At 38.6% G+C, this 13635-nt stretch overlaps 1 protein-coding gene and 1 non-coding gene across 2 annotated transcripts; both read left to right on the plus strand.

Moving 5' to 3' along the window:
- The first annotated feature begins 262 nt into the window (after nucleotides 1-262).
- On the plus strand, nucleotides 263-3780 carry LOC146705775 (uncharacterized). The gene is made up of 3 exons (XM_085463588.1): nucleotides 263-320; nucleotides 2243-2398; nucleotides 2816-3780. Exons 2-3 carry the CDS (start codon nucleotides 2273-2275, stop codon nucleotides 3047-3049), a joined length of 360 nt encoding a protein of 119 aa, XP_085319714.1. The 5' UTR covers nucleotides 263-320; nucleotides 2243-2272; the 3' UTR covers nucleotides 3050-3780.
- Nucleotides 3781-7654: 3874 nt separating this feature from the next.
- On the plus strand, nucleotides 7655-7726 carry trnad-guc (transfer RNA aspartic acid (anticodon GUC)). Its single transcript has one exon. It is a non-coding gene; the product is annotated as a tRNA-Asp (tRNA).
- Nucleotides 7727-13635: the final 5909 nt, after the last annotated feature.

Consider the following 13635-nt stretch of genomic DNA (forward strand, 5'->3'; position numbering starts at 1 on the left):
CTGGCATCTACACAATTGACCGCAGGAAGCCTGCACTGAAAAAAATGCAATAGGGTGGTTGTTGAATTTGCATAGAATTACTTCATATATCCAGCATGACTAATTTAAATTTCACATCTAAACATATTTTTGTCTTTTAATTTTCACATATTCTTTAAGAATATTGATTCTTTTAGAACAAATCATGTTGAAAAGAAACAAGTTAGTCGTGTTTTATCCTCAAGCTCCGCCCCCTGGAAAGGAAAAATCGGCTGCGCTGTCCGCCATTTTTGTCTCTCGCTTTGGAAAATCTACTACCATCTGGAGTTTTACACTTGAAGGTAAATAAGATTTTAAAGCTAACACACCAGTGAGAACGAGTGTAGACCCTTTATATATGTGGACTTTTACTGGGTGTTGTTATTTTACAGGTATGTGGGCTGTTTATCGAAAACCATGAGAGGCCAATGTTAGCTAGCTCCAGTTAGCTAATGGTAACCGAAATTATGCGATAAGCAAATTAGTAATTAACATATATAATGTGAGTTAATATTGTTTCTATATTCTTTCAGTCTAAATTAACAGACTATTACAAACTTGCATCGGTGTCTGTAGTAAGTGGTGGTACCTGCAGTGTCTTAACCATTAAACAAGCTAATGTAGGGCCGGGATATGACTAGTTTGTTGAAACATGTCTGCTGCCAATGTGACTGCTCACACACGGTAACATTACCAGCACATAGCCACAGCCGCTATAAACATGCTGAAAGGTCAATCTAGCTTCTGTAGTCAGCAGCTGGAAGACTCAACACAGACCCAAGATTCAGTGTAACGGTTATCTAAATGTTGTGTGTCCTGTTTGTAAGCCCAGAAAAAGAAATTAAATAAAATGACGACCTTGAGCTTCAAGCTAATGTAAGCGTAATGCTATAGCATAAAGCGACTAATGCAATGATGAGGTTGTTAAATTAGTAAAAATACAGTAAATATATCCAACATGAATCATTTATATTTTTGGTCTAAACATAATTAAGTCTCACGTCTTTCACTTGTTTTAGAAGGATGTTCAGTCTTTTAAAACCAGTCATATCAAAATAACAGAAAATAGTTATGTTTTCTGTTGAAACTCCACCCCCCAGGGTGTGTTATGCGAGGGAAAATTCACTGTGGCGGTCCGCCATTTTTTGTCTTCGCTTCGTTTACGTTTGGTGCTGAGCTTTACTTTGTCAAGGTAAACTGAAAACTACATGTTTGAGAGGAAACGAAGAGAACATCCATTATATGGGGAAGTTTTTCTCATGAATTGCTGTTGAGCAACATAATGTAAAAAACAAGTCATTCCTTAAGTTAACTAACGATAATGCTAGCTTAAGCTGCGGGACAATATTATGTGCATTAGCTTTTTTTCAGTGTGTGCCCAGTCACATCCGCTTGTTTTTTCTCAGTGAATACAGACTAACAAACTTGTGTCCATTTAGTTAACTGGTTGTACCTAAAATGTTTTAGTTATACAGTTAAATAAGCTAGTTTGCCATGGGGTGTGCTCTGTGTGTGTTGGGGGGGTGTCTTCACTAAAGTGGGTTTATTTAGGGCATGACACCTATGCAGTACTCATTAGGAGAGGAAGTGCATGACGTGGGGCTTTATTTCATGTTCTGGGGCAGTGAATGTAATCTACTGATAACATGTTAAAGACACACAAAAACCCAACAAATTATTTTAACTGATTTATAGAGAGACTGAGAGGAGGGCTTAAAGAGATAAAAATAATGACAGTATAAATATGTTAAATTTATTTTTTCTGTATCGATATATGGTGCTTATCCCTGCTGAAGGGCAGATTGGTGTTGCTTCAGAACAATTCTCTAGCGCTGTTATGTAGAGGTGTTACTGTTAAGGTTTTAATAACATTATTTTATTTACTAGTGAAGATTTGCATATGTTATCTCACATTCTGTAAGGTAAATTTTCTGGAAAGGTCAAATTAACTAATTTAACTAAGTATTAATGAAAGACCTTGATGTGTATATGACAATAATAGATGTAGTTTCTGGGTCATTTGGCAGAACTGCAAAATGGCCAGAAGGAGGCAACTGCTGTGGTTGCAAACAGGCTTTGGGTGGTTTGGAAGTAAGGGCAACTATGGAACTGCTCAGCAACATGGGACCCATAGCTAATAAATAGTAATATAACTTTGTGTGGATGTAACCTTGTGAGATTTGAGATTTTGACAGCATTTTTATGTGACAACTTCTCTTTTTAGATAAATGCAGAGTTTAAGCGCATTACCACCATGCCACTGCAGTCCAGATTACTCTCGCAGATAGATGTGCTATCTGACAAACTAATAAAGGTCTTCAAAAGGCGAGGAGGACAAATAGGAAGAAGACTTCAGAACATTCTGGAGCCCACGGCCCAGGTAAGAAAAAAATTAATTTGTGTATACACTTTAGGGAAAATAATAATTTTAACAAAATGCTGCTTGTCACTCTATGCCAGGAGTATGTTGAAAATCACCTGGGATTTTCACAATTTACCATGGGTGCGTTTTTTTTTCTTTTTCTTTTACCTGCATTTTTCTATGTGTGGAGTTGATAGTTGAACACCTCTCTGTGCTCTGACAGTATTCTGCTTCTTTGCATGGAGATTTCACTTCATTACCTTTTTAAGCATTCTGAGGACTCAAATCACATGCTGTAATGAATCCATTTTTGTTCACCTAATGTGTTAATGTTAACATTTTTTGGAATAGTGACACAGATTAAAATAAGATTTGGTATAATGTTCTTTGACCAGTGTTCTGTTTAATTAAATTTTGGAATTCTGCATTTTCTAGGCCAAAGATGAAGCCATTATCCAACGATCTAATAAGGAAACAACCATGGGAATTTACATCATAAAGTCAAGAGATGCCAATGGCAGCCCTGAGGACATCGGGATAGTCCTTGAAGGCCAGAGAGTCTGGCAGGATTTGGATAACTATACCCTAGCAGCTGCAATGCTGTTTGGACTAATGTACACTTTGAACCTCACCTACCCACTGGAAAAGTATACCTTTGAGGTATTATAGAAACTGGTTATGGAGCTCAAAAGAAACAGCCTTTCAAAGAAGGCCCAGGTTTTCAGGACCAGACTGTACAATTGAACAGTTTTCCAGTTATGATGTGGGAACAACATGTTTACCTCTTCAAATATGTACCATCCTTTCTTTTAAGCCAGCACTGGTAAAGTTGCAGGACATAGTGAAACTTATTTTTCTGGCACTTTTCAACTTGGGGCCTTTATTACTGCAGTTTTCACTTTTCAAGCCATGACTCTTTTAAAAAAAAATTCAAACTTTGAATGTCCATTTTTCTCAATGGAAATGGTGCCTTGCACCAATTTCACCAGTTTGCAATTTTTTCCCCAAGGTGCACCACTACAAACAGATTGCATTGTCTAGTATTAGTGATTGTGATGTTTAGTGATAGAAGCAAGCCAATACTAATCAGTTTAGGTCTCTTGGTTGTGTGCCTGTGGGTTATAATGTTATTTTAAGTCTCTTCTTTGTGTCATTTTAATATTTACACCCCTGTTGCCATATTACCTTATGGCTCTTACATTTAAAAAACTATTTTTTACATAAGCGCGATGTCATAAGGCCCCACAATGTTGAATTCAGGTTACAGCAGATAACTTTGAGGAATGTTGTGGAATGTTTTTCAAGAGATGCATTGTACAAATATGACTCATGTATATTTTGGAAGCCTGAATTGAAAGTCCATTGTTACAACTGTGTAGTATTTTCAAAAATACAGGTCATTGTTCAAAAATGTTTTGCTTATTTCTTTGATTGAAGAGAAAGTGTACAGTACATACAGTAAGATCAGCCTTAATTTAGTTTTATTTATTGAACACTCAATTATATACTATATTATATTATATATTATATATTAGAAATTTGTTATAAAATAAAATAAGCTTACCATAAAATAATCTTGTCAATATAACACATAGTAGTCCAATACAATTAACACAAAAAGTTCATGTCTGATAAACAAGTGGTTTCTATAAATATTTGACCGGAATGAAAAACATAACAACAACATGTGTTGTGTATAACAGGTATAACATAAAAAACTAAGGTTAACCAAACATAACTTAATTTCGTGCAACCGATTACAATAATTTTTTTACGTTTATACCACTGATTATTTTTTTCAGTGTGCTGCTAAACCACAGTAAACGGTCACAAGGATTTTACAGCTTCTCAAATCGCAAAGTTTTATGAGAACAACCGACTTAAAGGGAAAGAATCTGGATTGTATTAGATTATATATGCTTCCAACATGTACGAATGCAATATATCTTTAAAAACACAAAATTCACAAGCAAGCAAAGTAGCTGCACGACACATCTTGATTCATTTTAGTCAAGTTGTGAGGAAAAAGGGAAAAAAAGAGCATTAAAAAAAGAATTAGACCTCATGTGACACACGGCTGTTTAATGAATACGGGAAAAAATAAAAACAAATTTTCTGTATCACAGATCATTTGGTGTCTTATTGCTAGCAGATGACTCCAAACAATACTGCATTTTATTTCTCTAAACAGTACCTGAAAAAGTTACCTGACAGGAAAATTCTACACCTGTACTTATTTTCTTTGATTTAGTTCTAGTTCTTGATGGGTTTTAAATCTGTGTCTGAAAATTAGGCAAAAAAAAAAAAAATGTTGCTGAAACTGAAATCTGTGCCTGGGAGTTACCTTCAGCTGTGGAGTTAAGTGCCGGTCATTAGTGTCACAAAAAATGGTAATAACACTATTTAGAACATTTAACCTTTATTTCAGTTCACACACAGTTTGAAAGTGAGCACCAACACTGGAGCAGCTTATGGTTGTTATTTTGGGGGTTCTGGGTTTTCCTCAAGGTTGTGTCATTGATGATGATGATGATGGGGGGTAATTTAAATTTCTTGTTTTCTCTTTCTTTTTTCATCCCCAAATGACTTGTGTTACTTGTTGGAGGAGTTAAGCACTATGAAAATCTTCAACCTTTACAGGGTGTTTTACATATTCACCATAAAAGTAACAAAAAAAGCCCTTATACACACTTTTCCTCTGCCCATTTTAAGGCTGTGAAATTTCCAATTTTCCAATCACTTTTTGGATGACAACACCAGGTTGTTTTTAAACTTCACAACCCATCTCATTAGGATCTTTTGAGCAGTGACACATTTTCTTCTTCTTCTTTCAGCTGCTCCCTTTAAGAGACCCGGAGAGGGTCATCAGCCTCCATCTCTCCATGTTACTACCATGCTCCTCTGTCACACTAACTCTCTGCATTGTCCTCCCTCACTACATCAATGAATCTTTGCTGTGGTCTCCCTCTTTTCCTTCTTCTTGGCACCTCCATATTCACCGTTAAGGGGCGATCGTGGCTCAAGAGTTGGGAGGTCGCCTTGTAATTGGAAGGTTGCCGGTTTGAGCCCCGGCTTCGACAGCCTCGGTCGTTGTGTCCTTGGGCAAGACACTTCACCGTTTGCCTACTGGTGGTGGTCAGAGGGCCCAGTGGCGGGAGTGTCCGGCAGCCTCGCCTCTGTCACTGCGCCCCAGGGTGGCTGCGGCTACAATGTAGCTTACCATCACCAGTGTGTGAATGTGTGTGTGAATGGGTGGATGACTGGATGTGTAAAGTGCTTTAGGGTCCTTAGGGACTAGTAAAGCGCTATACAAATACAGGCCATTTACCATTTCCAATATCTCCACTATCCTCTGCACATGTACAGGCCATCTCTCTGACTTTGTCTGCTCGAACCGAGCTGGGCATCTAATCTTGTCCATTCTCAATGGAAATGTTCACACCTTCAGCTCGGCCTCCTCTTTTTATGTCACTGCCACCATCTCCAAACCATACATCACAGCAGGTCTCACTGCCACCTTGTAAACCTTCCCTTTCACTCACCCTTTTCAACACTTGTCTCCACCCTGCCTGCACTCTCTTATTTACCTCTCTTGTGCTTTGTCTGTTGCTTTGGATTACCACTGGTATTTGAACTCGCCTGCCTTCACTACATCTACTCCTTGCAGCTTCACTTTTCCATCTGCTTCCCTCTCATTCACACACATGTATTCTGTCTTGTTGTACTGACTTTTATTCCTCTTCTCCCCCAACTTCTCCAGGCTCGTTACTACCTGGTCCCTATTTTCACTACAGATCACTATATCGTCTGTGAACATCATAGTCCACGGAGCCTCCTGCCTGACCTCAGCTGTTACCCTGTCCATCACACTAACTTAAAAGGAAACTCTAGCAGTTTTCTGTACCAAGGTTTGTAACCAGATTTGGTTATAACACTTTACAAAGTAACACATTACTGTAATTACATTACATTTTTCAATAACTCAGTCAGGGACTGTACTAAATTCAGCAATCACATTATAGCTACAATTATGTCGTTATTTGGGTTACAAAAGTTCTTCAGTTGTCTGCATCCCAGGTGGACAGAACGATAGAAACATCTAACATATATCTTCCTGTTCACTTGCTACAATTAGCTGATGTTAGTGCGTGTGCAGGAGGAGGGCAAATGGTGGCGGTCTTCAAGAGTGGAGACATGCACTTTACTTTTATTTTTATTGCACAAAAGACAAGAGGACGTTAATAAACTGAAAACTGCGTCCAGGAGAGAAACTACTGCATTAAACTGCTAACACAGCGTCAACTCTTTGCAACCATCTGCGCAGACAGCATGTTAGCTAACGCTAAGCTAGCAGAGAACCCAGAGTGATGATGAAGCAGAGTGTGGACCCCAGCCCTGCAGCCAGGCCCTGAACTTAAAAAGGTAACAAAGGCAGTGATGAACAGTTAAGCTTACAGCCGCCGTTTCTACCTTTTCAGGTGAAACACTGTACTAATAACAGTAAAGCTTATTTGTGCTGGTTTCCATCTTTGCTTTTTACATACCTAAATTACATACCTAAATTCTAAAAGAAATATTGCATATGTGTCCTCATTAGGATTAGAGGGTTGTGTTGGTTTGTGGGACTGTAGACTACTGTTTGCATTTTTAGTAATATTAACGAGTATTTACAGGACGTTATTTAACTTATCTAGTCGTTATAATGTATTGCACTGCATCAAGGTGTCACTATATCACAAAGCTGCTTTTTAAATCAAAACATTTAAAAAGATGAAACAATACTATGTAGGTACTCTTTTAAGCATTGCACTCGAATTAATACAAATAAATGCGTATGTGATTTACAACAATAATATTGCGGTTTCGGTGCATCCATGCTGCACTCTGTTTGGATTTATTAAAAACACTGATGTCAAGCTACACACTTTTTTACATTTTTATGCTGGTTATAAATCATCTAGCTCACATAAAAAACATTTTAGGAGGACTCGTTCTTCTGGAGAAGTGGCAGCTTTCCAGTTTCTTGATAGCAGTTTGCACATGTGCCTCCGATGGCTTGGTGAATTTAGTCAGCCATAGTTAGCAACGTAATAACCAGAATCATAGTACAGTGGTAATGATTCGAACTCAGATTCTTTATGAAAATGAAGACACGTAGAAAGGATTCGAACCGTGGTCACATTCTTTTCACAGCAAAAAGGCGCCGCTTGGGAAGGAAACAACTCCTCGTTGACACACATAGCATTGCAATGCGGCTACCAGCTTAACAGCTAATCCTCGTTAGTATAGTGGTTAGTATCCCCGCCTGTCACGCGGGAGACCGGGGTTCGATTCCCCGACGGGGAGGCTCTTTTTTTTTTCTTCTTCTTCTTTTTTTAAACTATATATATGAGAAATTAACTTAGCACCATCAGTTTTATTTTAAAAACCAAATCAAAACAGGCTTTAGAGAAGATTAAATAAACACAAGTAAATAAAAAAAAAACACAGTAAATGAAGATTAGATGTGTGACTAAATACGAAATAAAGCCAAATTATAACCAAACTATATAACGGTCCATGGCTGATCTAAACTACCATTAACCAGCCCCGTTGCTAGCCATCTTGTTCTTCCCTATATTAAGTTATGAATATTTGACCTAACATTTCAAGAGTGTTAAAAACAAATTTGACAAAAATTTCTGAATTAAATGTCAAATAAAATAAGTAAAGAGAAAAATAGATGCTAAAAATACTTTATAGGCTAAAAATGGGCTCGATTTAATGGTAGAGTAAACTGATTGAATCATACTGTAAATTACAGTTAAGCCAGCTGTATTGTTCTTGGATAATGACAGACACACATCATCTCGCTGTTGGAGGGAGGTTTAAGCTTGTGCAAACTGTGAGTCAGAGCCAGTTACAAGAGCTTGAAAAAGTATATTGACCTTGTAGTGAATCTGTTGATCTAAAGGTACATGTGGATACAGAAGAAGGTCCCAAAGTCTAATTTATCCAGTTGATACATGGAACTTGGCTTCGCAATAATCAGGATTAAAAAACGATGGCCTTAAATGATAGAAAAGCAAACTCTTATGAAAAAGCTGCAACAGCAATATAATCCACTGCTGTTGCGCAACTGTTTTCTGTCTTCAGTTTGTCTTCTAGATGCCGTCTAACCATTTGAATTTGAACTATTTGGGATCTTTTCCAGAATAAATCTGCTATTAAAGCCCGCCTTTTAGCCAAGACATGATTGTGCTGTTGCTTTTAGGATGACTAACATACATTCTGCATAACAACAGTTATTCCAAAGAGTGAAAACTTTGTACACGTGTTCCCGGGTTGCCTCCTCCTCCCTTCCTTGGAACACCGGAGAGACAGCCAGAACCAGCTGTACTAGGTCACTGATGTATTTCGTTCATATTTCATTGAAATTTCTTCTCTCTCCCTCCTTCGAGGGCAGCGCAGTATTCGCTCACACAGCTTGGAGACACATCTGCAAGGAATTAACCCAGTTCTTTTGTCCACGTCGCTGGAATTCACCCCGGTTCCTGACTTTTTGGGCACTCATTTGAGCTAAAAGAATTTGACAAAAAATCCGCGTCTGGGATGCAGAATATGGAGGAGGGGACAGACTCCTGCATAATAACACCACTGTGTAAAACACAAAAAAGACACTTTCATAATGCTAAATATATCAAAAATCAGCACCAGTTTTCAGTGCCATCATTGACTCAACATCTGTACTTATGTCTGATTCTTTTTTATAAGAAGCTACTAGTATGATGTAATCCCCACAGAGGTACTTTGGGACTTAAAGAAGTCCTTAAAACATGTTTAAAATCCAGGTTCAGCTTTATAATGAATATAACTTTCTTAAATGTCTCCTGGATTTAGTTTCATGACATCCTGGTGATCTCATCGCAGTGAAAGAGGACCACACACACACACACACACACACACATTAAATTAAAGCCTACTTCCTCTCTTCTGCGTCCAGGATTCCAACCTTCAGTCCCACAACAGTTTGCTTCTCCTGATCACAGATTTGTACACTCTCAGATTTACACTCAGGCTTCCCCTCCTCCCTCATCGAATAAAGCTCAGCTCAGACCTCTATGACAGAAACAGACAATTCAAATATTTTCTCCTCTCTCATAAATGGTGGGTTTCCATTACTGTTGGAGCACCCAAGCTGGGGCTTGCACTACACACACACAAACACACACAGTCTGGTGGACTACGTGGCAATCTGCACATACACTGACGTTTTTGTAACCGGGAGGAGGAGGAGGAAGAGGAGTGCTTTATCAAGACAGAACCAAGCAAACTTTACATTATGCAGTGACTCGTGCTGATTTATATTTCTCACTCCCAGTATCTGCTTTTATTTTATTTCTGAAGGGATCTGTTTGTTCAATCACACAACAAGAAACAGCTGTTTCTAATAATCCTGCAAGTTATCGTTTGGCGAATACACTGAAACTGCACTTTTATCAACATCCCTGATCTGACTTTAACCGGGACTCGGGCAAAGGTGGAGACTTTGCTATTGAAATAATGTGATTTAGCTTTTTTTTTTGTAAATTTTGCTTTGCCTTGTTTTTGTCAACTAACACCCAAAGAAAACAACTCTCTCATTAGCTGCTAATAGTTCACTATTTCCGCAAGGTAATTGCTAACCACATTGTTTGGTACTGAGCAGATGGGATATGGTTGGTTTTCAGACCCTTTAACTGAAAACTATGGGAGCAGTGAAAGTGAACCAGAACAGTAAATTTGGGTTGTGAGGAGGATGCCAAGGCATCAGATGAAAAGCAGTAAAGTAAAGCTGGGTGCAGCCACAGTGGGGGTGAGATAACTGTCTGTGGAGAAAGCTTCCACTTTGCAATCATAGTCTAGTAAACCACTATTCATCCACCTTCGTACTGTTTACATGTCATTTATCAAGAAAGAGAAGGCTAAGTTCATTTAATGGACGTCTTTGCTTAATTTGGCTGAAGTTTGAGGGTTTCCTGAGCAATAAAGCATCAGAAAATCAGGAATAAATGCACTGCTGAACTTTGAACATGGTGCCACAAGTCAGAAAGTTGTGAGTGTAAATCTTGGTCCCTCGTCCCTGTACAGGTTTGCATGTTTCTTCCCACGCTCACCCCTCTTTCCTCTGTATACTCCATTTTCCTCCCGCAGTGAGAACACATGCCGCCCAGGTGGGCTGGAAAACATGCAGTAAGCTAAACACAGGTGTAAGTCTTACCAAGTAAGTGTTAGCCCGTCTGTCATTTCCATCACATCCAGCTCATGATGGCAGGTTAGACTTCTGTAATACCTTTACAATGACAAAACCAAATCAATAAATCGGCAAATAAACAAACACGTTATTTTTCTCATTCATACTTAAGTTTAAGCTTTTCACCTGTCAACATAAGCAACCAGCAGGAGATCATTTGCTATGCCGCGGATTTGCTTTGACTTTCATAAAGGGGTTTGGTTTGCACAAACTAGTGCAAACCACCTAAAAGAGTGGTTTTTGAGAATTAAGTTAAAAACCAAAACAGAATCTGTACAATTCTAGTGAGTTTGAAGGTCAGTATTTGGTGTGACCACCTCTATTCTTCAGCACAGTCTGAACTCTCTTAGGCAGCTTTCTTAAAATTTCTTAAAGTAGTCTTTCAGGAATAGTTCGCCAGGCTTCTTAAAGGAAAATCAAAGTCCTTCTTTGTATATTGGCTGCCTTTCGTTCTGTTCTCTGTCAAATATGATCCCACTCTGCTACAATATTGTAGAGGTTTGGACTCTGGGGAGGCCAGTCCATGACTCATAGCATAGTTCCACTGTGTGTGTTTCTATCCAGGCATGCTTTTATTGCATCCATAGTGTGTTGGGGATTCTTGTCAGGCTGAAAATGAAGCTGTTAACAATCAGATGCCCAAACACCCCTTGCTGAAATGAAATGAAATCCAAACCATTACAGAGCCTCCACTCACACTCACTGTTGTACCTCTCTCCCAACTGCCTCCATACATACTGACAACAATATTGGAAAGAAGTTGTAAGTTTGGATTCATCCCTCTATAAGACTGTTTCCACTGACTTTCAGTCCAGTTCTTGTGTAATGTGGGATACCTCAGCCTTTTCTCCCCTCCTTAACCATGGCTTCTTGACAGACATCTTTCCACCGAGACCTTTTGTGATGAAGCATAAGTGAACAGTAGATGGATCAATTGACGAGCCAGATACATTTCTCAGGTCCTGTGTCTGATTTTTCTGTGGATTTCTTATGGATATTAGTTTTAGATACTATTCACCTGTTGTAGACAGTGTTTTTAGGACTGCTACTTCTTTTTTTGTCCTCCACTTGTCTACTTTCCTTAAAATTTTAAGGAAACACTCTACACCAGCGGTCCCCAACCCCCGGGCCTCGGACCGGTCCGTGAGTCGTTTGGTACCGGGCCACGAGAGTTGAGGCTCAGGTGTGAAATGTGTGGTTTTCAGGGTTTTTATCGGTTTTCAGCGTTATTTTGTTATTGTTTTTATTGTTAACTCGGTTTTCCTGGGTCTTTTCATGTGTGTTATGAATAAATCTTCTTTTTTTCGGTACCGGTACTAGTTTTATTTTGTTGTATTTATCCGCGACACCTTAAAGGCCGGCCCGTGAAAATATTGTGGGGCGTAAACCGGTCCGTGGCGCAAAAAAGGTTGGAGACCGCTGCTCTACACTATATCGAGATATGTCAAGTTTTCAGCTAATTGCTCTTTGGGAATCAAAACTGTGTTATTAGATTCAGCTATAGAAATGGGAACAAATGATCTGTGTCTAAAGAAAATTTTCTAAAGATACAAATTAAAATTAGTTCTTTGCTATGTGTAGACAAAATATTGATTTATCCCTCGAGTTAGTGGCCTTTTTATGTTTAAACGATTCATAGGTCAGTATTAATTGACATAACAAACAAAAAGCATATTCCTCTGAAAAAGACCAAGTATGTGGACTGGACTGAAAATGAGTAAAAAAGCAGTAAAAAAAGAAGCAAAACAATGAAAAAAACTTTGGAAGAACTTCAAAAAGTCTGAACAACTATTGCTCAAGACCACTTTCCAATACAATCTGGCTCCTATGAAACAACAACAAAAACAAATGAGAGGTGTCTTATCAATTTGGCCATTTCTATAAATCGGCAGGTACAGATACATATAGATTCGTGCTTTGAAGGTCTGAATGTCACTTAAGGTGATGATTTTGTTTAGAAAGAAGGATGGCTCCACCTACAGGTCACAAACAGTAAAAGCACAATCACATCAATTAGATTGCTGAAATTAAACTTGACTACACTTTTTTTATTACAATCTGCAGAGGTGAGAAGTAACGAAGTACAAATATTTTGTGACTGTACTTAAGTAGAAAACCTGGGTATTTATTTTTCTGACAACTTTTTACTTTTACTCTCTGCATTTTTAAACAACTCTGTACTTTCTGCTCCTTACATTTTCAAAACAGGCTCATTACTTTAACACATTTGAGGGGAGGGGAGTTGTTATTCCTCGCCATTGCTGGCCTTCAAGCATCATAACGATTTGAGCCTAAACTGTCTGCCATAGTCAGACGTTAAAGTGGGCTGGGTTTTTTTTTTAGCACACTTTTAGCACAGTTTGTTGCTAGCTAAAGCAGTGTTTCCCAACCACTGTGCCAGGTTGGAGGAAGGTTGGAGGTTCGATCCCTGGCTCCTCCAGTCTGCATGCCAAGTATCCTTGGGCAAGATACTAACCCCAAGTTGCTCTCCGATGCATCCATCGAAGTATGAATGTGTGTAAATGTGGTTAGACAGCACTCAGTTTAGAGTCAGTGCTTGTGAGGATTGGGTGAATGTGGCATGTTGTATACAGCGCTTTGAGTAATCTGGAGAGTAGAAAAGCGCTATATAAGAATCAGTCCATTTACCTGATTACAGTTTTTTCTGATTGCTTAAGCACATTTTTTGTAACTATTGGCTAATTTTGCAAAACTCTTCACACAAATAAGAAAACCTGTCACCCAATAATCAAAACATTGTAGTTCCCTTGCAAAAGCAAACACAGCTAGATTAACTCTTCACACCTTCGTAAAAATGGTCTTTCCGTATCAAACAGTACACACAAGCCATCATCTACTAAGCACACAATGCGCCAACTGCACACTGATGGTATGAATACAAAACACATCTGGCTTTTGCTTTCTCTGTGCACAAGGTAGGCTATGTCAGTTTGAGCTCATACTTCTGTCATAGATCCATAAG

Source organism: Copadichromis virginalis, linkage group LG7 (genome assembly GCF_057382275.1).
Source record: "Copadichromis virginalis isolate Kocher_CV1m ecotype Utaka linkage group LG7, C_Virginalis_male_GT1.1, whole genome shotgun sequence".
Taxonomy (NCBI): domain Eukaryota; kingdom Metazoa; phylum Chordata; class Actinopteri; order Cichliformes; family Cichlidae; genus Copadichromis; species Copadichromis virginalis.